Source organism: Colobus angolensis, unplaced genomic scaffold, assembly GCF_000951035.1.
Source record: "Colobus angolensis palliatus isolate OR3802 unplaced genomic scaffold, Cang.pa_1.0 Scaffold9, whole genome shotgun sequence".
Classification (NCBI taxonomy): domain Eukaryota; kingdom Metazoa; phylum Chordata; class Mammalia; order Primates; family Cercopithecidae; genus Colobus; species Colobus angolensis.
In genome coordinates, this window is record NW_012122931.1 from 1,599,426 (window position 1) to 1,625,566 (window position 26,141).

The 26,141-nt window shown below is 44.9% G+C and overlaps 1 protein-coding gene and 1 long non-coding RNA gene across 4 annotated transcripts in view; one reads left to right on the forward strand and one right to left on the reverse strand.

Moving 5' to 3' along the window:
• Positions 1–7,264, reverse strand: part of LOC105503992 — a 9,278-nt gene extending 2,014 nt beyond the window's left edge. The window contains exon 1 of the long non-coding RNA XR_001000556.1: positions 7,087–7,264. This is a non-coding gene — a long non-coding RNA (uncharacterized LOC105503992). The remainder of the gene's footprint in view (positions 1–7,086) is intronic.
• A 2,419-nt stretch (positions 7,265–9,683) lies between these two features.
• The window catches only part of TSC1 (tuberous sclerosis 1), a 53,726-nt gene continuing 37,268 nt past the window's right edge, over positions 9,684–26,141 (forward strand). For all 3 annotated transcript variants that reach the window (XM_011931159.1, XM_011931161.1, XM_011931162.1), the window contains exons 1-3: positions 9,684–9,774; positions 19,241–19,303; positions 25,357–25,542. In XM_011931159.1, coding sequence (XP_011786549.1) covers positions 25,437–25,542 — 106 coding nt within the window. In that variant the 5' untranslated portion in view covers positions 9,684–9,774; positions 19,241–19,303; positions 25,357–25,436. The remainder of the gene's footprint in view (positions 9,775–19,240; positions 19,304–25,356; positions 25,543–26,141) is intronic.

Here is a 26,141-nt window from a genome sequence, read left to right on the forward strand (position 1 = left end):
CTTAAAATACAAAAAATTAGCTGGGCGTGGTGGTATGCACCTGTAATCCCAGTTACTCGGGAGACCGAGGCAGGAGAGTCGCTTGAACCCAGGAGGCGGAGCTTGCAGTGAGCCGAGATTGCACCACTGCACTCCAGCCTGGGCAACAGTGCAAGACTCCATCTCAAAAAAAAAAAAAAAAAAAGTCTAAAAAACCAAACACCACATGTTCTCACTTATAAGTGGGAGCTGAACAATGAGAACACATGGACACAGGGAGGGGAACATCACACACTGGGGCCTGTCGGTGGGGGCGGGGAGAGGACGAGCATCAGGAAAAGCTAATGCACACTGGGATGATAGGTGCAGCAAGCCACCATGGCACACGTTTACCTATGTAACAAACCCGCACATCCTGCACATGTGCCCCGGAACTTAAAAAAAAAAAAAAGTAAGTCTACAGTCTGAGCAGCATGGCAAGACCCGCCTCTACAAAAAAAAAAAAAATCCAGGCATTGTGGCATAAGCCTGTGATCCTGTTACTTGGGGGATTAGAGGACAGAATCCCTTGAACTCAGGAGGTAGAGGCTGTAGTAAGCTGTGTTTGAGTCACTGTACTCCAGCCTGGGCAACAGAGCAAGACCTATCTATAAAAGATAAAAAAAAAAAAAAGTAAGTCCATACACCCTATGACCTATCAGTTCTCCTCCCAGTTGTGTATCCCAAATAAATTCTGAGCTGGATCCATAAGGGAACAGTATGGTGCACAGTGTATAGTGCATACTGCATAGTGTATAGTGCGTAGTGTATGGTGCGTAGTGCGTAGTGCATAGTGTGTAGTGCATAGTGTATAGTGTGTAGTGCATAGTGCATAGCGTATAGTGCATAGTGTAGTGTAGTGCAGTGCATAGCATATAGTGTATAGTGTGTAGTGCATAGTGTATAGTGTGTAGTGCATAGTGTAGTGTAGTGTGTACTGTATAGTGTACAGTGCATAGTGTATAGTGTATAGTGTGTAGTGCATAGTGCATAGTGTATAGTGTGTAGTGCATAGTGCATAGTGTATAGTGTGTAGTGCATAGTGCATAGTGTATAGTGTGTAGTGCATAGTGTATAGTGTATAGTGCATAGTGCACAGTGCATAGTGTATAGTGCATAGTGCATAGTGTATAGTGTGTAGTGCATAGTGCATAGTGTAGTGTATAGTGCATAGTGTATAGTGCATAATGCACGGTGCATAGTGTATAGCGCATAGTGCATAGTGCAGTGTATAGTGCATAGTGCATAGGGTACAGTGCATAGTGTATAGTGTATGGTGTACAACGTATAGTGCATAGTGTATAGTGTATAGTGCATAGTGTGTAGTGCATAGTGCATAGTGTACAGTGTACAATGTATAGTGCACAGTGTATAGTGTATAGTGTGTAGTGCATAGTGCACAGTGTATAGTGTATAGTGCATAGTGCACAGTGCATAGTGCAGTGTATAGTGCACAGTCCATAATGTATAGTGCATAGTGTACAGTGTACAATGTATAGTGCATAGTGTATAGTGTGTAGTGCATAGTGCATAGTGTACAGTGTACAATGTATAGTGCATAGTGTATGGTTTAGAGTGTGCAGTGTACAGTGCATAGAGTATAGTGTATAGTGTACAGTGATGTTTGTCACAATGTTACTTCTGGTGCTACTGCGGGTGTCAATCCCTGAGAGAGTAGAAAGTAGATTAGGGTAGGTTCACATTACAGAATAATTCTCAGCAGTTAGATGGAGCTTCATAACGATGCTGAATGGGGGGAAAAGTAAGAAACAGATTGCCACCTATAACATAATTCCACTTACATAAATTAAAAATACACACACATACATTTTGCAAGGAAACAGACCAAAGGACACACATGATACGCACGGCAATGTTTGCTTATGTGCAAGGAGGAAACTGGATGTGGCGAATGAAGATAAAAGGGAACGAACAGGGCCGGGTGTGGTGGCTCACGCCTGTAATCCCAGCACTTTGGGATGCTGTGGGTGGGTGGATCACTTAAGGTCAGGAGGTCGAGACCAGCCTGGCCAACATGGTGAAACTCGTCTCTACTGAAAATACAAAAACTAGCCAGGTGTGGTGGCTTGTGCCTGTAATCCCAGCTACTCGGGAGGCTGAGGCAGGAGAATTGCTTGAACCTGGGAGGCAGAGGTTGCAGTGACCTGAGATTGTGCCACTGCACTCCAGCTTGGGCGACAGAGCAAGACTCCATCTCAAAAAAAAAAAATAAAAATTAAAAATTAAAAAAAGGGAACAAACAAATGCAAATATAAAAATTAGAGAAGGCCCCTGCACAAACCATGGATAGGAATGTGAGTAACGCAGCCCTTGGGACCTGTTGTGGGCTGAATTTATTCCCCCAAACATTGACATGTTGATGTCCTAACTTGCAGTTCCTCAGAATGTGACTACGTATAAGGTCGCTGCAGATGTCATTAGTTAAAATGAGGTCATGCTGGAATAGGGTGTGCTCCCAACTCAACGTTACTGGTGTAGTTATAATAAGGGGAAATTTTGGACACAGAGACAAGCTCACAGGGAGAATGTCGTGTGAACATGAAGGCAGAGAACGCTGGGATGCATCTCAAGCCAAGGAACGAAGCAGGAGGATGGGTTGAGCCTCAGGATGGCCAGCCAAACTCCAGAAGCTGGGGGAGAGGCAGGGACCAGATCTCCTCCAAGCCTTCAGAAGGAACCAACCCTGCTGACACCTTGATCTTGGACTTCTAGCCTCTAGAACTGTGAGACAATAAATTTTACTCCAATTGTTGGAATAACAGCAAACCAAGATGGCGGCTGGCCCTGTGGGCGCTTGAGCTACCATGGACACCGAGCCATGCAGCAGGAGTAGCTCTTGGCCCCTGACACTGCTCCCACTTAGCCTTAGTCTTAGCCTAAGTCTTGAAAGATTTATTCTAAGCTTTTTTTTTTTTTTTTTGAGACAGGGTCTCACTCTGTTGCCCAGACTGGAGTGCAGTGACAGGATCATGGCTCACTGCAGCTTCCAACTCCCGAGCTCAAGTGATCCTCCCGCCTCAGACTCCCAAGTTGCTGGAACTACAGGTGAGAACCACTATGCCTGGCTAATTTTTAAAATGTTTTTGTAGGGATGGGGTCTCATTAAGATGCTCAGGCTGGTCTTCTTGAATTCCTGGTTTCCAAGGGGTCACCTGCCTCGGCCTCTCAAAGTGCTGGGACTGGCCAGGTGCGGTGGTTCACACCTGTAATCCCAACACTTTGGGAGGCCAAGGCGGGCGGATCACGAGGTCAGGAGATCGAGACCATCCTGGCTAACACAGTGAAACAGTGAAACCCCGTCTCTACTAAAAATACAAAAATAAAGTAGCCGGGCGTGGTGGTGGGTGCCTGTAGTCCCAGCTACTCAGGAGACTGCGGCAGGAGAATGGCATGAAGCCGGAAGGCGGAGCTTGCAGTGAGCTGAGATTGCGCCACTGCACTCCAGCCTGGGTGACAGAGTAAGACTCCATCTCAAAAACAAAGAAAAACAAAAAAAACAAACAAAAAAAAAACCAGGCCGGGCACGGTGGCTCAAGCCTGTAATCCCAGTACTTTGGGAGGCTGAGACGGGCGGATCACGAGGTCAGGAGATTGAGACCATCCTGGCTAACACGGTGAAACCCCGTCTCTACTAAAAAGTACAAAAAACTAGCCGGGCGAAGTGGCGGGCGCCTGTGGTCCCAGCTACTCGGGAGGCTGAGGCAGGAGAATGGCGTAAACCCCAGAGGCAGAGCTTGCAGTGAGCTGAGATCCGGCCACTGCACTCCAGCCCGGGCGACAGAGCGAGGCTCCGTCTCAAAAAAAAACCAAAAAAACAAAAACCAAAACCTGCTAGGATTACTGGTGTGAGCCACCGAGCCTGGCCTGTTCCTGTCTTTTGACCTTGAAGTAGAGGTTTCAAGGGCCCTCTTATCCATCCCACCTCCTGGGGGCAGCAGAGTTCTTGAGAGCTTGGGAGACAGGCCCATAAGCACAATATGAGTAAGCAGGCGGTGTGGTGGAAGGAATGGAGGTGTGCATTTGGTAGGGGTAGTGGGCTCAGGGCAGGGGCCTTTAACGCCATCCTGGGGGTCCCAAGAAGACTTCCTGGTGGGGATCACATTGCAGTTGAGTCTTGGAGGAAGAACAGGTATGCTCTGGGTGACGAAGAAAGGAAAGCATTCTTGGCCACCTCCAGCCTCCATGGTGGTGTTGGTTGTCAGGAACAGAAGCGAACATCTTCTAACTCAGGTAAAAGTGGAATTTTTGTGTGTGTTATTTTTACTTTTTAGAGGAAGGGTCTTACTTTGTCACTCAGGCTGGAGTGCAGTGGCACAATCGTGGCTCACTGCAGGTTCAGTGTTCTGGGATCAAGTGATCCTCCCGCCTCAGCCACTCAAGTAGCTGGTACTTCAGTTGCATGCCACTATGTCTGGCTAATTTTCATTTTTTGTAGAGATGGGGTCTTGCTATGTTGCCCAGGCTTCTCTCGAACTCCTGGCCCCAAGCAATCCTCCTGCCTCAGCCTCCCAAAGTGTGGGGATTACAGGCATGAAAAAATGGAATTTATTGAAAAGATATAGGGGCATCTTCCAGACCCAAGCAGGCCTCCTAGGCAATGGGTTATTCCTGCAGATCTCCTTCCTCTCTGTTGCCACAGCTGCTCCTTTCTGGTCTGGGCATGCCGGCTTCCTCATCAAGGCTCCTAGTAGCTCTTCCTGCTTAACCTCTGCTGTCTAGAGTGCTGCTGATGGCCATAGCTGGGTCCAACTCCATATTACCCCCCAGGGAGCAGCACAGTCCCGTCTTATTGCATAACCCCCGAAGGCACCTGTTTGAGGTGTTTTCTTAGTGATCTGCCTCTCCTGGAGTACAGCAGTTTGAATGATCCCCCTGCAGCTGTGTAAAGTTGTAATCCTCCACCAACACAACGTATCTCAGTCTTGGGGTCTCTCAGTTCAAATTCTCAAGAAGGAGAATCTGGCTGGTTCAGTGTGAGGAAGGTTTTCAGCCCTGATCCAGGTCCAATCAGGGTGTGTGTGTGTGTGTATCTGTGGGTTTGGCTTGATTCACAGTGAGTAGCCTGGGTTGAAGGCAGATTCTCTAAGGGGCTGTAGCAGTTGGGATCCTGGCGGGAAACAGTAGCACCCTCCAAGGGATAATTAAAAAGACAGGTGTGAGCAGCTTCAGAGAAAAAAGAGATGCTGAAGCACCTAAGGACTAGTGAGCTGTGGGGATCCGTGATCACCTCTGAGTGTGAAGAGTGAGTGAGGGGAACCATTACTAACAGCAAGGGTGAGACAGGCCACGCAGCAGGAGCTGTGCATCACAGCCAGGCCAGGCCAGGTGGGAAGGCTCTTCCTCGCTCACCTGACCCTGCCACACTTTGGTGAAATCCAAGAGGAGGGAGAGGACATGCTTAGCAGGTGTGGCTTAGAGGGGAGTCCAGACAGAGAAGGGCAAATGGAGAATGACCAGAACAGGCTGCAGAGGCCATCTGGTGCGGAAGGAGAGGAGACGGCCTGAGCCAACAAAGGGCGGTGTGAAGCCTCTGGGCGTTCCTTGGTACTGGAGGACACAGTGCTAGACAGCAAGGGGAAACCAATGCGCTAGCGAGGCCAGGGCTGCAGAGGGCCTTGGGGACTACCAGCAGAAGCTCAGACCCCATCCTGTAGGGGTTGCCCACTAATGGCAGGGCACCTGGCCAGGAGGCTGCCGCACAGACAGCTGAAAGCTAAAGCCAAAAAGCAATTCAAGTGGATGAACTTCGGGCACACAGTGGGAAATATTTTTGACTGGTGGTGTCCTTCCAAAGGCCTCTGAATCCCACTACATTCAGAAGGCCTTTTGTTTATGAGGGACAGAAATCCAGTGAAACTAGCATTAGCCAAAATAGTTATTGCTTCATGGAACTTGGAAGGCCAGGGCAAAGCTGGTTTCAGGGACTCTGGAAATGCAGAAGATAGCAGCATGAATTTCTCTTTCCATCTCTGTTTCTGTCTCTGTCACTCTTTAACTCGACTTGTCACACACCTTGCTGTAGGACAGGGGAAGGGAGAAGCCATAGCTTCCTCATCGCAGTTTAGTGACCCCAAAGGAAAGAGAAAAATTGTTTTTTTTTTTTTTTAAAAAAAAACCATCTATAAAGACCCAGAGGAACACTCTAGTCTGGTTCAAATCACAGGTCCACTGTAGACCAACCATGTCTGCTTGTTAAAGCAAACGAAATATGGCCTGAGAAGGACTCCGTACTTATATATTCGAGTCCTTGTGGACCAGCGGTAACCCAGCTTAACAGGCACGCAAAATTGAAAACTTAACTTAGTAGTATGCACCTGTAACAATAGCTGAGTGTTGGCCAATCCCAGCAGCCATGCTTCAACCACTCACAGACTGCTGAGTGTTCAAACTGTTCAAATAAGGCAAATGCCAAGCTGCAACCAATCTCACTGTTTCTGTACCTCACTTCCGATTCCTGTACGTCACTTTAGTTTTGTTTTTGTTGTTGTTGTTTGTTTGTTTTTTGGAGACCAAGTCTCATTTTGTGGCCCAGGCTGGAGTGCAGTGGCACAATCTCAGCTCGCTACAACCTCTGCCTCCCAGGTTCAAGTGATTCTCCTGCCTCAGCCTCCTGAGTATCTTGGATTGCAGGTGCCCGCTACCATGCCCGGCTAATTTTTGTATTTTTAGTAGAGACAGGGTTTCACCATGTTGGCCAGGCTGGTCTTGAACTCCTGACCTCAAGCCATCTACCTGCCTTGGCCTCCCAAAGTGCTGGGATTATAGAAGTGAGCTACTGCACCAGGACACTGCACTTTGTCTATAAATTTGTTCTGACCCCTGGAGTCTCTCTGAATCTGCTGTGATTCTGGAGGCTGCCTGATTCGCGAATTCTTTCTTTTTTCTTTGCTCAATTAAATGTCATCTCATTGAACTTAAGTTTTCTTTTAACAACTCCATGATGGGCATCTCAGATTGGCCAGGCCTGGTCCGCCTGCTGTGGCCTGGGGCTGGTACTGTGATTGTGAGGACCATCAGCACTGAAAGAATCGAGGAAGGGCGGTTCACCTATTCAGATGGCCGGGGGGAGATGTCACACAGCCAAATGCAGCAGATGTCCCCCACCACGTGCATCCCGTCAGCATGCCTGCCTACGCAGGGCTCAGTCCTTTCCTGCTCAGACAGGCCAGCCAGGAAGCCCCGTCACAGGGAGGCTCCAGGGTGCTGTGTGGAAGGTAGTGGTCTGAATAGTGTGTGTTAAGCAAACGATAAAAATCAACCCCAGAGAAGTAGAAAATATCTAGGTGGTCCAGCCTGGTAAGTGGCAGGAGATGGTGGTAGAGCTGTCTTTGCCTGTCATCTTTAGCCTCTTCTCGCAAGCCACTGGTGGTCCATAATGAGATAACAATGACCATTCTTCTTCCAGACAGTGTAGAGACAGTGACGATGTGGTTATGGCCCCCTGGAGAGCGAGCAGTTGATGAGCTCTGCGTATGGCTGCTCTCCTCCATGGCAGAACGCATTCCTGCAGGGTGAGGTCATGGAACCAAGGAACGTCAGGCTGTGGGGGACTTCCTGGGTCAGAGCTCCAGAGCAGCGCTGCTCCCCCTGCCCTCCTCCTTAGGTCTCCCATCACTGGTGGTCTCAGAAATCTCTGAAGACATGTGAATCCCTGCCCTGGTGTGAATGCAAAGGGAGGAGTTTGTTTCTGTGAAGTAGTTTGCAGATTCGTGGAACTGAGGGAACCCAGATCCTTCCCCATTTCCCTCGACCTTTCCATCTCTGGACCCCATGCAGACTATGCTCGGGTGGTGACACAGAAGAATTTAGTGTTTGGTGGATCCGTTTCTGGAAGTGATGAATGCTGACAGCTGGCACTTAACAGTTATCAAAAAGAACATTAACTGGCGTAGGCTCTGTGCCACTTAGAGCTTAATGTCTCACTGAATTCACCCCAAATCCCCATGAGCTAGCATTATTATTAGCCCTATGTTGCAGGTGAGGAGACTAAGGCTCATCCAGTTAGTATGATGAAACCTACATTCAAACTCTGGTCTGCTTGAATCTAGAACTCTTAGCTTCCCCCCAGCGACTGTGTTAGAACAGAGGAAACAGCTCAATTTTCACCTCCCTCCTAAGCCTTCATGGCTCTAGACCTGTGTTTATAAAGGTTGTTCACTGCTCAAGGGCCCAGGAGGGTTTGGGGCTGGTGGACAGGGGCCAAAATACAGCCCAGGGGTGCTATTTTTCTAATTCTCACCAAGGCCCTACACTGACTAGCAGCGGCCCTACCCAGTACCATCCAGGGCCTGCTCCGAATTCTGACAACACGCACGGTGCTGGCTACTGACACATCTGGCCCCCCTTAACTATGGCTGCCCTGCACTGTGACCCAACTGGTTCCCATGACAAAACCTGTTATTCCCATAACCCACCCAGCACGATTTTGCCCCTAGACTCTTGCTCCTTCGGTTCCCTCTGCCTGGAATGGCCTTCTCTCCCCAGCCGCCTCGCCTGGTTCTATTAGGTTGGTGCAAAAGTCATCGCGGTTTTAATGGCAAAAACTGTGACGACTTTTGCACCAACCTAATATTTCATAAAACCTACCTTTCCTTTAAAACCCAGCCTGATGCCTACTCCTTCAAAACACCTTTCATATCCTACAGTTCGACTTCATCTCGCTCTGCCTCCTCTCACAGAGCTTTGTGTTCGTGCTGGATGGAGCCCATCATACTCAGCCTCGCAATAACGGCCACCTACCTAGCGAGTGAGCATTTACTAGGCGCAGGGCTGTGGGCTGAGCGCTGTCCATACTTCATCTCCTTGATGCTTCACGTCACAGATGTCATTATGCCCATTTCACAGAGGAAGAAACTGAGGCTTGGAGGACCTAAAGCCTTGTTTCAGCAGGAAACGCAATAAGGCCTTCTGATTTTCAAGCTGCCTCCTATTAGGGCTGGTTTTCCCTAGATGTCATGACTAGGTGTGAAGTGTGAGCTACCTGAAGGCAGACGCCTGGGCGGTCCCCCGCAATCCCGGAGGCGGGTTTCTGCAAATGTTCAGCCTAGGAAGGAGGGCTGCCCTGGCCCCCAGCTTTCCGCCCCTTCCTAGGTGAGCCGCAACTCCAAGGCTCCCAAGTAGGCCCTTCACCCACGCGGGCCCCAGCGGCTCCTTGGGAAACAGGATCGCTGCTCTGTGGCCGCCCACAGAGAGACCCTCGGGGGTCGCCAGGCAAGCGAAGGGCAGAAACGACTCGGGGGGGCAAAGGGGAGGGCGCTCGAACCACACCCAGCCTCCTCCAGCTTGTTTACGCCTCTCCGCCGTGTCCCCCCGCCCGCCAGTCACGTGACCACCCGCCCCGCCCCTCGGGCTCTCGCTTGGCTCCTCCCGCCGCGCCGGCCCTTCTTTTTGCCTCCTTCGCGGAGTCACAAGATCTCTTAGCAGCCTCCTTTCGGGATCCTTCCGCCTGGCCCCGCCCCCTTCTATAAAAACCCTCCTTGCTTTTTTTTTTCTTCCAACCCGCATCGTGAGTTATGAGTGGAAGAGCCTCTTCCTTCCGGCGAGGTTGCCGAGCGCGGCCGTCTGTCCTTCCTTTCGAGAAGGAGGGGAGCTCCGGAGGGGGACTCTTTTTCGTGGCGGAGGCCGCCGTCGGCCTTGGCCCTTTCACGACGGGGGAGGTGCTGTACGTCCAAGATGGCGGCGCCCTGTAGGCTGGAGGGACTGTGAGGTAAACAGCTGAGGGGGAGGAGACGGTGGGTGAGTATGGGGGTGTCTCCCCCTCCTTTTTATGGGGGCTTCCTGGGGCAGCCTTGGCACCATGACTGCAGTCGGGGAGGCTCGGAGGGGCTGGAGCAAGAGGCTCAATTGCTTGGTAGGGATCCCGAGGAAGGGGGGGGGGTCGGAGAGCTCTCCCCTCCCTCTTATTACGCGCGATCTCCGACGGGCCCGGCCGGGACTGGCCGGTTCCTGGGGAGGAGAGGCGAGCCGGACCGGGCACTTCGCCCCTCCTTGGCGCCCGAGGGGACGGCTGCACCCCGGGCCTCGGTCCCTCGGGCAGGGGTGAGGTGGGCCCCTTCGTCAATCCCTCACTTGGTGGGGTGACAGGTTCACGCTAGGTGCGGAGGGCAGGGTAGAGACCCTTGGCGGGAGGGGAAGGGTCGCGAGGGTAGGGCTGGTCCCAGAACTTAAAGAGAGGGGTCGGGGTAGAGGGGCGTGGAGAATGAATGGAGGTTGCCTGTGGGGATCAAGGACTCGCCCGGACTCGGTGTCTCCGCTGAAATTTGCATGACTGTTGTGCCTCGCTCTGGGTGTACTTGTGGGTAATTTAATTGATGGTGAAAGACAGTTACCTGAAAGTCGGCAAAGGTGATTCCTAAGAGACGGCTATTGGCAGAGCCACTCCTAGGCGTTCATTCATTCATTTGAGGAACTGGAGGATGAAGAGCCTGCGGTCGGAGGGACCTTGTAGAATTAAAGCTCTTTCTTTGTGTTTCCTGTTAAAGAGTTTTGCTTTGTGTGTTTTGGATTTGTGGTGGGGACTTGGGAGGGGACGCGGTCCTCCTAACTAAGAACAACAGCTAACGTGAATGGAGTGCTTGCTGTCTGTGTGCCAGGCACTGTGGAGGTGCTTGGCAGTCGTTATCTCCTTTGGTCCTCACGACAAAGAGAAGAGGCAACCACTTCTTAACACCTCCAGTCTTCTCAAATGAAGAAACTGAGGCCCGGAGAGAGCAGGGTACTTTGCCTAAGATCACACCCCGATTGTATCTGAGCCAGGACTGGAACTGCTGGGATCTGACTGACTCCAAAGATATGACTCTTACATTTATGTGTTGTTAGATCAAAGCTGACCTGTACGTGATTAAAATTTATCATTTAGCCAAGGTTTATGCACGTGTGTTCTGTTTAATGTTAAAGTGGGGGGATGCACTTGGCTTATCTGCCTTAGCTTTTGTTTGGGATGGCAGTGTTGTGCATGTAAATTTGTTAGTCTAAATTAGGCTAAAAAGTACTTGATATTTTAATAAAACTGATGAGTTTACTGCAGAAAGAAGTCCTGCTAAAATCCTTGCTGGCTCTTTTTTTTTTTTTTTTAATAGAAAGCATAGAAATAACACTTCACGTTGCATAGAGTAAGCTATAAAAGTGCTAAAATAGAATAATACTCTTCTGAGATACTTTGATTTATAATTTTGGGATCAGCTTGGAGTCATCTGAATTCAAACAGCCTGGCAAAGTGGAGCTGTAAATTTTGGGAAGCATTATAAAACCTAATCTTTGGGGAGCCTTTGATTTACCGAGCAACCACCTGTGATTCTTAAGTTGAGCATTCCTGAGTAAACCTGGAATATGCAAATGTGAAAACTGATTTAGAGTTGTGTAGGGAAATGTACCTTTAACAGTCATGCATCAGGCAAATGAGGCTCCTCAGAAACACTGAAACATTCTTTGCTGTTGCCCTGGGGAGCTGCAGAATCTTCCTCTAACCACCTGGTGTAAACTTAAGGGGTAGTTATAGAGGATGTAAACGGAAAATATCCTCTTACTGAAGTTAATATCTTATCCAAAACACTCTTACATCACGTGCCTAGAAGGGCAGATGATGTAAACTTTCTCTGCTTCATGCATTTCCTGGTGTCATAAACACTTGGGATGTTCCTGAATTCCTGGTTAGAAAGCAGGTGGCTACCGGCCTTTTTGTTTCCGTAAAATTAGAGTGCTTCAAGTCCTGTGACTCCGTTGTCCTCTTCCTCACTGGATTTAGAGTAAAAACTGAGACTGCTACTGTTGTGGTGTAATATGATGCCTTCTGTGCATGCCTGGTTTCACTCCTGAGATGAAACTTAACAATCTTACTAGGGCAAATCTAATGTATACCTCTGTATGTAATGTTTGCAGAATAATGAACTTGCTGGAAACAAGAGATCTGAAACCATAGTGCTCATGAGAACCTCGATGTACAGATATTTGGCACTATAGTAGGTAGACCTACATATTCGGACACCTTGTGTATGTATTTTGGGAGAAGACTGATTCCAATGTGCACCAGAGGTTGAGGACCACTGGCTTCAAGTATCAATCTGGCTATTTTCATTTATTATTTATCGCAGAGGTATTTCTTAAAATAGGGTCTGGCCTCTTATGTATGTAGTGTTGGGTGAATTTTGGGCTCTGAATTAGAGCTGACTTGATCTTATAGCTCTGTCTTCATTTGAAGTTTGTTAGGCTACAGGTATGTTTATTTCTGGGTTCCAGGCCCATGGTGAACTAAAATTAGCTTTTCCTGGAATTAATTGGATATTCTTGAATGCCGATGAGCCATGTACAGCAATATCTCAGCCATTTCGGGCTCTCCTAAAGAGTCAGATAGCTTTTGACCTTCAGTGGGTCACTTAAGTTCTCTGAGCCTCAGTGTCTTCATCGGTGAAGTAAAAGTTGGAATGTAAATTAATGAGCATTTCTAGGCCTACATTTCTGTGATTTAAAGTCCTTTGGGGTGTCATGTAAACATTCTGACTAAATCGATTGAGGCAATGTGTTAATGGTTCTGTAATAACCAAGCAAATTGGTGACTTTGCGCCTACCCTGTTGGGTGAAGATCTGTTTAGCATTTATCCTTTCCTTTACATCATAATACTTTTTTAAAAGGTAATTCCCTATAACTTTCCCATATTATAAATCTCTGAAAGGTTAGTCTTTGCATTGGTTTTGTCATTTAAGTAGCCGAAGGCATGAAAGAAAAGTGTACTTAGTAGCATTAAAACCTGTGGCTGTTTGCTTGAAATGTGTCTATGTAGCGTACACTCAAACACTGAGTTTGTTTTTCTTAACCTCAGATCATGAATTGGTAACTAATATAATTTGGATGGCATGAAATACTCATTCTCCATTTAAGTTTATCTGAAAGAGGTAAACTGTCAACAATTTGAGATTATATTCTTTCTCTGGTTTACTTTTTAAGCCTGTAGTTGCTAGAATTTAGTAACTTTATGTCTGTTTTCATGGGAGAGAATAAAAATTCAAATTTTACATGCTGTATATAAAAATATACTGTCTCAGGACCTTGTCAGTTTCTTGTCCTTTCTCTTGTTCAGTGCTAACTTTCATTATGAACAGGGAATCAGCAAAAGGTAACAATACTTTTTACAGTTGAATGAATTCAGATTTACACCTAGTAAGTAAAATGCCTTAAAAACCATGCTTTAGTCCAAGATAAAGCATAGTAGTTACTGCCCTACAACTCACAGGTTACTCTCTTAAGTAAATATGATGGCAGTGGAGGCCGGGAAGCGTTTGAGTAACAAAGGACAGTTTTGCCCTTCTGTTGGTGATGTGGTGGAAGACACAGAGGGGAGCTGTAGGAAGAGCAGAGGCAGTGACCTTAGTGTCTGCAATAATTAAGACTGCTACTTTGAGTAGTTCACAGAGCATAGTAACAAACTTGAACTGTATCCATTTTAAGTTACACAATGGTTTTATCAATGTTTCAAATAGCAGTTGTTAAATGGATACACTGTAATTATTATGTGCCTAGCAATACATTTTTGTTAAGTAGTAATATTGTTATAATAAAGTTTATATTTTTTGAGTACTCATGTGCCAAGCACTGTGGTATTTTACATGTCTGATTCCCCATTAACTTCTTACAGCCTTAAAAGGCAGCATGGGAGGAGGAAACAGGCTTAGAGTTAAGTTGCCTAAAGTTACTTATTCGGTGGCTGAGCTGGAATATGAACCTTTTTGGTTGATGCCACAGCCCAAACATTTAGTCTTCCTCTGTGATAAACTGCTTCATCTGCTGACCTCATAAATTAACTCACAGGTCAGGTCAGTGGTTCTTAACTTTGGTGGTGGTGGGAAGGTGTGTGGACTCAGTTCCCCTCTGAAAATCTGTGGGAAGCTGTGGACCAAATTTCTCTTCTACCCTTCATGTCCCATCATCACCAAAAAAATTCATACAGACATGGAATTTTGGATATGGCTTTAGGGACTTTATGGACCCAGCTTGAAACCCAGCTGATCATTTTAGATAGATTACTGCTCTAAAAATGGACTTAGGCTTTATTAAAAACATTTTTTTTTGTTTTTTAACTAGTAGGCAGGAGAGGCCCAAGTCAGAAGGTGGCCTTATGTACTGTCTGGGTTATAAATTATTTTGTTAAACTTCTGTAGTATACCCAGGTATGTAATCTGCTAAGTGCTTATCAGGCTTGGCATTCGGTCTGTGCTGGTACCTTTAGCACCTGGAAGAATTCCATTGAGCCTTCTTCCCAAGGTTTATGCACGATACATATTTTTTTCCTTTTGAACCTCAACGGAGGTATATTAATGAATGAATGTTTTTTACCTTCATCCTTCTTTTTCCTAGACCAGTGATTCCGAACCTTTAGTGGACATCAGAATTACCTAGAAGACCTCACCCCCAAAGTATCTAATTCAGAGATCTGGGGAAAGGCCTGAGAATTTACATTTCTGACAAATACCCAGGTGATGCTCTCGCTAGTGGTGCCAGGACGACATTTTGAGAACCACTGCTCTAGACTATCAAACTATACCCTTTTTCCCTAGAATACTTCTGTTTCGGTCCTATAAACCTGAAACCTAAAGATATCTCACAGTTTGCTTTATATTTCTTTTAGGAGAAGCTCTGGGTAGTGTCTTTTTGAAATATACATGGTATCTGTTCGGCCTGTATTTTCTTAGTAAATAGTGTTGTTCCTGTTAATAGAAAGTCAAAACATAAGCATTATTTATTGAAGAGATATGCCTTACCACAATCAAGCTCTGGCCTGATACGCAAGTTACTAGAAGATTCTTCACCTTTGCGATAGGATGTAAGCTTTAGCAAACCATCCATCAATGCCCCTAATGGCAGAAATTCTGAATGGAGAATCTGGCAAGTTGGAGCTCTCCTACCCCAGTTTGTCCTTGAGAGGGATTCCCGCTGCTGAGACCTTTTAAATCACACATGACTACACGTGTTGGCAGGTTTTACCATCAGCTGTTTTACTCTCACATAGTAAGTAGTTATTTCCTACCCTTTTCTCCTTCCTTCTAGGCACTGATAGGAAGAGAGAATGGGAGCAAGTATCTTACCCTTTTTAGATGCATTTGTGCTGAAGGCGCCTTGGTTCACTTGATAGAATATTACCCTAAGAAGTCACCTGAGAATTCCTGAGCCAGAGCAGAGCATTAACCTAACAGTGTAACGTTTCTGCTCTATCTAACTGTACCTGATAATAAAATAGTCCATCCATGCCTGGACCTGTGTCTGAATTGTCCTTGAATTTTTATGGATAAAAAATCGGATATAGAAAACAAGTTATAGTGAAGAGACATCTGCCTTCATTTACACATGTAGTGCATTTTTACATCATAGACAAATGTGTACAAAATTATCTTAGGCACATCGATCTGCAGTCACCTATTTTATGTTACCTGCAATCCTGAGGAGTCATGGAGGGTAGTGTCTAGGCCACATATCACAGCACTTGTTTTTGAAAAGTTCGAATATTCCCCTGTAATTTCAGATAAACCCTTTCTAAAGACATCTTAGGTATCTGTCACTAGTATTTTCAAAAGGTATATATATCTCTTGGCTCTCACAGCTCATAATGCATCGTGGCTAGGGCAGAGATATGTGAAAAAAATGGCATACGGGTCCTGCTAATGACAACTATCCATGGCTGTTAGGCTGGAGTTCATGTGTCATCCTAGGCATGTAAGCCATCCGTCTGTAAACACCTAAAGAATGATATTAGTTAAGATGAATGGTGAAAACAGATTGACCTATGTGCCTTCTGTTTCATCTCCAAATACTTACAACACAGAGCCCTTATCTTCTTCCGCAAACCTACGTCTTATTCAAAAAGGTTGCTTACAGAAGTGAAGTTATAATGATGAACATAAGTGAGAACACAACTTTTGGGTCCAATATGAAAGGGAAAAAAATCTAGATCTGGAGTCAGGTTTCTTTTTCAATTTGGCTTTCGAAGATAAGGACATGGATTGATGCTGGTGTTCTGCTCTGCCAGGTGTTTCCGTCTGCACTCCTCCCTTCCCTTCAGGAGGTTCACAAATCACATCTCACTTTACTGACCAGAGTGATTGTGCCTGGTAGTACCCCCCGGTAGGGCAGGATTGAAATACAAATGAATAAGTCAATAAACACTTAAAAATATAAATAGGAGTAGAATAGTAGGTAGCCTTTGACATACCAACATAAAATTGCTACCAGTTTAGTACCATTATCATTTTTAGTGCAGTGATAAAGAAGTTAAAAGTCTTAACACTGAGCATTGGACAGAAACATTCTGCTAGGTAGGGGGTGGTGGCTCACGCCTGTAATCCCAGCACTGTGGGAGGCTGAGGTGGATGGATCACTTGAGTCCAGGAGTTCTAGACCAGCCTGGGCAACATAGGGAGACCCTGTCTCTACAAAAAAATACAAAAATTAGCCGGGCATGGTGGTGTGTGCCTGTATTCCCAGCTACTTGGGAAGTTGAGGTGACATGATTGCTGGAGCCTGGGAGGCGAAGGTCGCAGTGAACTGTGAACCACGGTCAGGCCACTGCTCTCCAACCTGGGCGACAGAGCGGGGCTCTATCTCAAAAAACAAAACAACCAACCACCACCACCAAAATGGTGTGCACTACTTTCCTAGAGTAGGGTCTTGATGGAGGACAGGGGTTGTGGCTGGGCAGCCTACAGGATCTCATCTGGTGTAGATCCTGATTTTACCCTTGCCTTAGATAGTTCTTCTCAGGTAAAATGTCCAACCAGGATTACTTGCAAGAGGAAGTCTATATGACTCACTGGACTAACTGCTTATTTTAAGATTCTGATTTTAAGATTAGAGGCTCCTGCACTTTATTTATTTATCTGTTTATTTTCAGATGGAGTTTTGCTCTTGTTGCCCAGGCTGGAGTGCAATGGCATGATCTCTGCTCACTGCAACCTCCGCCTCCTGGGTTCCAGCGATTCTCCTGCCTCAGCCTCCCGAGTAGCTGGGATTACAGGCATGCACCACCATGCCCGGCTAGTTTTGTATTTTCAGTAGAGACGGGGTTTCTCTATGTTGGTTAGGCTGGTCTCAAACTCCCAACCTCAGGTGATCTGCCCACCTTGGCCTCCCAAAGTGCTGGGATTACAGGCGTGAGCCACCGTGCCCGGCCTGGGCTCCTGCACTTTAATTCAAGCCCTGTGACTTGCATTGAGTGCGACCAGGCAAGCACTCCCTGTCAGAATGGTATGATCCCTCTTTTCCGGAGGACCAGCCTGCCTGCAGCACTGTTCACAGGCTTGCAGGTGCCACTGAAGAGACCAGTGGAGTTTAATGTCTGGAATGTGTTCCACGTGGAAATAGAATTACCCTGTCATCTGGAACAGTGATTTTAATTGTTAGAGAGTTCGTCAGTCCACTAGTTTGACTTTGGCCATGGTTGTACATTTAAGAAGTTGGTTCAAGTTTTTTCCGTGTTTAGGGTAATTGGGTGTCCGTAGTATATGAAGCTCAGCTTTCACACTCTATTCAACTCTGGAATGGCTGCCAGAGAAGCTGATTACATCTTACCTGATCTGAGCAGGCTGTATTTGCCTCTTGTGTGCCAGGTGCCAGGATAGACCCTAGGTGTCCCAGATGGTTCCTGTCCTCATGGAGTTTACAATCTATTGATCAAATTGTACCTAAATATAGTTTGAAGGACCCATATTTTAAAAGCAAACTAGAATGTATTGATATATACTCATTTAGCATTGATATTTAATACAAGTTAATTTGGACAAAGTGGGGTAAAAGGGGGAAGAAAATAGAAAAATGATAGCTGTTCACAAATATTTTACGTCTCTTGTAGAAGGATTAAATTTAAGTCATGCTGCCTGAAGGCAGAATTAGGCTTTAGACATTTATTTAAGAAATACTTGCCAGGTGCAGTGGCTCACATCTGTAATACTAGCACCTTGGGAGTCCTTGATGGGAGGATTGCTTGAGGCTAGGAGTTTGGGAATAGCCTGGGGAACATAGTGAGACCCCATCTTTAAAAAAAAAAAAATTAGTCGGGCATGGTGGTGTGCGCCTGTATTCCTAGCTGCTCGGGAGGCTGAGGTGGGAGGATCACTTGAGCCTAGGAGTCTGAGGTTGCAGTGAACTATGATGGCTCCACTGTACTCTAGTCTAAGAGTTAGACCCTGTCTGTAAAAAAGAAAGAGAGAAAGAAAGATTTTAACTCCTAGTCATTCAATCAAGAAGTGCCAGACACCATGGTAGCTGCTTGAAATACAGTACTGAGTAAGCTGCAGTCTCTCCCTGGATATAACTTCTAGTGAAGGAGACATGTTCAGTAATTAATCGAGCTTATTTAATCGGGTTGTGGTAAGTGACACAAGAACTATAGGCTGCAAAAGCATAACAGGGGACTTGACCTAGTCTGGAAGGTGGGAGTGGGAGGGAAGTGAGCCTAGGAGGGCTTCTCCGAGGAAGTGAGCATTTAAGCTGAGATTTTAAGGATGAAGAGTGAGTTTAGGAGGAGCCAAAGGTAGAGTCTCTTAGGCTCAGGAATGGGGAGCATGTGGCTTGACCGAGGAACTGAAAGGCCAGTGAGGCAAGGTGGTGGGGAGGGTTGCGGAGGGGTGAGGACTGTGGGAACTGTGGCAGGCAGTGAGGGCCTGCTGGCCCACTCAGTGCTTTGTGGCCCTCACTGTCCTGGACCTGCCTCACATGGCTCCTCCAGTAACTTCGGTGTGCCCCACACTGTGCCGAGGGCAATAGGATGCATCATCTCGTGTAATCCCCACAAGCCTTATGAGCTTGATGCCGTCATTATTCTAACTTTACAGACAAGGTAACTTACAGTTAGACCTTGGAGACTTAAGATAAATAGCCAAATGTTACACACTAATAAGTTGCAGAGCTTGGATTTTAACCCGGAACTCTCTAATTCTAGGGCCTATCCTGCCCATTCATTTATACGTCTAACAGACATTAACAAAAGACAGAGATTACAAGTTCAGCACAATATAAAGAATTTTCCAGCAACCAGCTGTTCAGAAATGTAGACGGGGAGAGGCACGTGCTTCCAGTGATTATGAGTGTTCATTCCAGTGGAAACGTGGTGGCCACCTGTTGGGGATAGCGGGGGAAGAAGCTTGTGCCAGAGGAACCCCTAACTCGCTTCTGATTGCATCTGGGATTTTGCTTCATTGTGCATATGTTTTCTTCCTTCAGTGACCATGAAAGACACCAGGTTGACAGCACTGGAAACTGAAGTACCAGTTGTCCCTAGAACAGGTAAGGTCTAACCAGGCCAGTGGTTAGAGGAAGATGGGAGGGAATTATCTTGCCCATGGTTGTGCATTCAGGGATTTAGCATTTACAGTTTTAGCTACTTGCCAGGAACTGGACCATCTATGGCATGAAGTAATTAGCATTACTGATGATTATTAGTTGCTTATTCAGTGCCTGACACTGTGCAAAGTGCATTGTATGGATTACTTTTCTTCTTCACAGCCACACTTTCGGTATATCCCCATTTTGCAGGTGAGGATTCAGGTTCAAAGATGTCACGTAGTTTTCCTAAAGATGTATAGCTAGTACTTGGTGGACTCAATTCAGCTCTGTTTAGCAGCAAAGTTTGGTTTTAACCACTTCATTAAATTAAAGCCTGTGTGCTGACACAAGTCATTTAACTAGTGCAGAGGTTCTTAACCCTGGCTGCACCTTAGAAATCTGCATGGGTTTATGAAAACAAACCAAATGTGGTATGCTCCAGAGTTTCTGTAAACTCTCGGGGTGATTCTAATGTACATCCTGGGCTGAGAACCCTTGAGCTGGTGAGTGAGCATTTGCATCTTAACATGGCTATATCTGTTGTCTTAAATTAATTTTTGAGAGATAAGTTATATGCTATAGTAATTTTTAGGAATTGGAGGATTCTGTCTCAGAATATATCCTTCATAAATGTTGAGGCACCGGCATTTCCATGGATGGAATTTCCTCTTAGTGACCTAACTGATCACTGAACTGTAATTTTGGTTTAATAGTAATAGTGCCAAGTGCAACAGAGTTGTGTATAGGAAAGGTGTAGGGAAGACAGGAGGTGCTTGGTCTGCTGTCTTTATACATGGACAGCTGTGCGACTCATGCCAAGGCTCAGTGGTTGCTGTTTACTGTATTCTGTCACTGTCTGCCTCACCTCTGTCATAGGAATTGTGAAATAAGGTAGAGATTTTTGTCTTACAGCTCTACATCAGTTCATAAGGAGGGTCTTGATACAAACTGTAGACTGTCTAACAAGAAAGTTAAGTATTGTTCTCTCACAAGTAGGGAAAATTTTCTGAGTTTGATTTTTCATTTTCAGTGTTTTTGTGTGTGCTTCATACTGTTCCTTTTTTAGAAGTCCACTGTATATGAATTTGAACCCAAAGTCAAATGGTGAAGTGTTCAGATCATTGAGGTCCAAGCTAAATATCACCATCATAAAATGTAAATTCTGAGATACAAAAGTAAATCTCAAATTTTATTAAACATTTTTCACCATAGTAATTGTATTGCATTTTAGTAGTCAGATTTTAGAAGTTCGAAAATTTAGTATAGGAAAAATACTTTGTGGGCACTACTGGCTGCTAGGTTACTCCTGTGGTCACTATGTCACAGGTGTGTAATATCATCTCAGCTGGCACACAGCCTCATTGGTAACATTTTTGGACAAAGCAGAATTCAGGAAAGTTTCTAGTAGATGGTTTTCTGGAAGGAACCTTGTACCTGGGATTCATAGCTTGGCAAGCCTCAAAGATCCTTACTCTTCAATTACTAAAAATTGTTGGCTGCCTTTAGCAATTATATTTATTTTGAAACAATAAAAATCCCCAACTTTTAATAGCATTTTTTTTTTTTTCATGGAGTACTCTTGCTTATACTTTTGTTCTCATTTTTAAGACATTTTTGGCCAGGTGTGGTGGCTCACACCTGTAATCCCAGCACTTTGGGAGGCCAAGGTGGGAGGATCGCCTGAGGTCAGGAGTTCGAGACCAGCCTGGCCAACATGGTAAAACCCCGTCTCTACTAAAAATACAAAAATTAGCTAGGCATGGTGGTGTGCACCTGTGATCTCAGCTACTTGGGAGGCTGAGGCAGGAGAATCGCTTGAACCCAGGAGATGGAGGTTGCAGTGGGCCAAGATTGTGCCATTGCACTCCAGCTTGAGTGACAGAGCGAGACTCTGTCTCAATTAAAAAACGAAAACAAAACACCTGTGCCAAAGCCAGACAGCCACCAGATTTTGGCTGAGTATAGAGACTGAAACTGAACTTTGGCAGATCCCTGCTTTCCATGTTTTTTGCGATCATAAGTATTGTTGGATCAAATCTGGTTACTAGCTGTATAGTTTAAACTTGGTTCAAGGTTTCTCATGAATTACAAAGTATCTTTTGTTGAAAAGTGATGACTAAGAACTTCCCTGCTGCTTTAGATTGGGTGTTCAGGGGAGGCCCATCAGAGATCTGTGAGACAGTCAGCTGTGCAAGGATGTGGGATAAGAGTGTTCCATGCAGAGAGGGAACAGCAAGTGCAAAGGCCTTGAGCAAGAAAGAACCAGTATTCCTGTGTTTGGGAAGACTGGGACTAGAGCAGAGGAATGAAGAGGCAGAGGGGGGTTGGGAGGTTAATAACTTGCTGGATCTTAGGAGGCCTTGTAGACTACTCATGAGTTTCATAAGTTCCATAATGTTATTGGCTCTTATTAATTCCATGGGAAGCCACTGGATGATTTTAAACAGAGGAGTGAGATTCTGATGTTCATATCTCAATGTCCCTTGTGGTTATTTAGTGGCAAATGAATTTTGTAGGGTAGCATGAATACAAGCAGGGAGAGTAGTGAGGGGGGCTGCTGCTCCCTTGTCTCTGAGAGATGATGGAGGCTTCGACTGAGGTGATAGCAAAGGGTTTGCTGATGGATTAGATATGGTGGTGGGGGTGGTGACAGAGTCAAGGAGCCACCTGGGTGTTCGCTTTAGACTGATGGTAGTGCCTTTTACTGAGATCCAGAAGATGGCAGAGTGATGGATTTTGGAGTGGAGATTGACCTTAAAGGTCATGCCCTGTTAATATGACTAGCATCATCTACAACACTGTACTGTGCACTGTATGTGTCCACTAAAGATAATATTAAACTAAATGGAATGTTGCTTTAGCATATAGGATACAGAAATCCATTCACCCAGTTGCTGTCTTTTAACTTCTCCCGTATGGTATTTTCTATGGTGAGTTACTTCCAAAGTGGAAAAGAGACTTTTATGGCTAGAAACTTTTGTGGCTAACACACTGATGCTTCATTGTGTCTGTGGTGCTGATCTTTAAGTGACTTTTCTCAGCCAGTCTCTATAGGCTGTAAAATGTGTTTAACATGTGTACATTTCATCCACCACCACCACCACTCCTGACTGAGTCCAAGTCGGGCTGGTTTCTTCCCCTTTTTTGTGCACATATTGCACCATGTCTTTTTTTCTGCTATAGAACATATAATTCTTCATAGAACTGGCTAAGTCTGTCTTACCTACTTAACACCTTGCATTTACTGTACCCTCAAATGTTTGATTGTGCTTAAAAAGGAGATATTCTAGTTATGGGACTGATCCCAAAAGCTATGATTTAACTCTTAGGAGAGCTTTTTAGAATGTCAGAAATGCTTGAACTTGAGCCACTTATGCAGAGAATCTCACGTAAAACCCAATGTTTATATTTTTCCTGGAGATTAAAAACTATGGCAAACAGTAGTATTTTGGAAGGCAGCTATGCTCACCACTATACCACCAACGTGGCCGACAGTAGGATTTTGGAACCAGAGAGAAAAACTTGTTGCCAAAATGTGTTTCTGATATGTTTTAGAATAAAACCTTATTTTGCAAACAGAAAAACAGGCTAGGTAGCCCAAGCTGATTAGCCTACACTATCGCCAAGTTGACTGGATGGGCGCCATCTTTGTTTAAAATTGAGCTCGTGTCACTCTGGGCTCTGGGGCTGCCTGCATTTGGAGGACCAGATCTGACATTATCGTCTTCTGACTACACAGAAGGCAAACTCAGAGTCTCCCTAGACAGATAGTAGGTAAGTAACAATTTTATTGAAACAAAACCAAACTTAGGGACAAGATACTTTTAAATTTATGAACAACATTCTTTGTCACTAATTGAGAATCATTTGTGATTTACCTGAAGTAGAAATCAATGTAGGGGTTAGCTGGACAAGTATGCTATTAAAAAGTCATCTTGAAAGTGGTGGCCCAAAGATTTTTACTGGTATTTTTTATGATAATATACAGGTACTATGCAGCAAATCCATACTAATTACTTTTTAGTTTTGAACTTTTACGGTAGAATCTTACCAATGGTGGTCTCACATTTTGGAGCCCTTTGAAATTAACTTCCTACGTGATTTACTTGTAAGATTTTTATTTATAGATATGAGTCAGCAACTTCCTATACCATGGTATCAAAAAAGCATTTAGACATTTTAATTGATTTTTCTGCTAAATGAACTTCTAACTTACTGAGAGCCAAAACCAGTGAATGTCACAAGATTGTAATTAAACAGGAACACAGATGATAGCAAGTTAATACCTGGCAGTTTTGGGGGTCATTGCTAATTTAAATGTGGCATTCTTGCAAAAGGGGCTTATCTCTCTCTCTCTCTCTTTTTTTCTTTTTTTTTGAGGCAGAGTCTTGCTTTGTTGCCCAGGCTGGAGTGCAGTGGCATGACCTTGACTCACTGCAACCTCTGCCTCGCAGGCTTAAGTGATTCTCCTGCCTCAGCCTCCTGAGTAGCTGGGATCACAGGTGCCCGGCACCACACCAGCTAATTTTTGTATTTTTAGTAGAGATGGGACTTCACCATGTTGTCCAGGCTGGTCTCGAAGTCCTGACCTCAGGTGATCCGCCTGCCTCGGCCTCCCACTGTGCTGGGATTTTAGGTGTGAGCCACCATGCCTGGCCTCAGCCTCTACATCTGGCCTCAGCTTAACTCTTCAGTTGGATTTTTCTTTATCATAGTGTTTCTCAAAACTAGTTTGTATCTCACTTTAAGAATTACCTGGAGTGCTTTTTAAAATATAGATTCCTGAGCCCAAAATTCAGTTTTGGAAGGGGCCTAGGTATTGCATTTCTAGCAAATATCCCAGGTAGTTTTGATGCACATTGAAGCTTAAGAACTGCTACTTACACTTACTGAAAGAAAAGGAAATGTTATCCTTTTTGGGCATCCATATCCCCATGTGTAAAATAAGGATGATACCTGCCCACATCACATCCCAGAGTTGCTGTGATGATGAAAACCACAGGTTAGCTTAGTGTGACACTAAGGCTTGAAGGGCTTGAAGCTTTGGAGTAAGGCAGATCCAGGTTCCAATATCAGTTTTTCTCCTCTGGTTTTGCCTCTTGCTAGCTTTGTGACCCAGAACAAACGGCTTGATCTCCATTCTGCTCCCTGTACAATGGGGACAAAAATGCCAATTACATGGTGGTCATATTAGGGGTATTTACAATGATGTTTGTAAAAGGTGTACAGTGCTTGTCTCATGAATGATAACTGTTGTTACTTGTTTTTACAAATACAGCCTCAGAGACCAAAGTGGGGGAGAAATCATAAATGTGTATAGTTAACACTTGGGGAATGAGCTGCTTTTTGTATATCAAGATAAAGCAGCTGCTCGACTACCATAGAGAGCTTGGGTTTTGAAGGGTGAGGTTTTGAAGGTTTGCCCTGATGAGCCCATCTATGAATACCTCCCTGCAGCCAGTGGTGTTTGGGTGTGCAGTTAGATGTCTCAGATGACAGGTGTATGCTAAAACAGAGAAATGACCCCCAGTTTATGCTAGGTGTTGGACTTAACAGACTTGTGACCTAACCAGCTCTACTAACTCTTAGCCATTGATGAGATTGTCAAGAAGGAAATAGTATGTATTTAGTTCTTTTGCTGAAAAAAGACTATCTGCTTTTTAGATCAATAATTTGAAATATAAATATAGTCTTAGCCAAAACCCAAGGTAGAATCAGAAGTAGGAATAAAACTTAGATTTGATCCTGTCATTAAGTTACTGTGACTGGTATCAGTTTTTAAGGTTTCTTTCTGATTGTTGTATTTTGTAGAAACCCTCTTCATAAACTCGCCAAAGAATTATTCATAAGCTTTACCTTCTTTTCTCAGCCAAATGTACTCACTGTTCGAACCAGAGAATTCTGGCCAAACTTTCCATTGCGTTGAACACATGCATTGGTTTGTCTTGCAGGTATTTTTTTTTTGTGGAGAAAAATGGGGCCATTTAGTGACTCTTCATTTTCCTTTTTCTCAGTCTGGTAGTGGCACCAATGAAGAACCTTCAGAACCTGTAGCACACGTCCTGGAGCCGGCACAGCGCCTTTGAGGGAGAGAATGGCCCAACAAGCGAATGTCGGGGAGCTCCTCGCCATGCTGGACTCCCCCATGCTGGGTGTGCGGGACGACGTGACAGCTGTCTTTAAAGAGAACCTCAATTCTGGTTAGCAAAATAATATCCTTTTAGCTTATCTGCTAAAAAGAAGAGGTTGACTTAGAGCCACTAGAATCCTGCTGATAATTTTAGTTTTCATCTTCTGAAGAGTTTTTTAAACACCCAAAGAGAGTATCTATATGTGTTTTAAACTTTCAATTATGGAAATACTCAAGTATGCCCACATACGAAGTAAGAATCATGTAGTGAACCCCATGAACCCAGTTTCAAATTCTTTCCTCCCTGACTGTCCCACCCTCCAAATATTTTAAAGCAAATTCCAGACATTGCTTTAACTGTAAATCACATATGTGGTTTTTAATATGAAAAGTACTTAACCTCTTTTTAGTATGAGAAATACAAATTTAAATAGTACCCTTTTTTGCTTACCAGCTTGGCAAAATTAAATATTGAGTATAGAGATGGGCACTGTGAGCAGGAATGTGAATTGATGTTCAGCCGTTTGGAGTATCCGTCATCAATTTTAAAACACATACCATTTGGGCCATTTATAAGAATCTGTATCTTATTATAGCTTCGAGTGAAGTATAGTGAGAAATTGGAAAAACCCAAGTATCCTTCAGTAGGTGAATGGTTAAAGTAGTTAT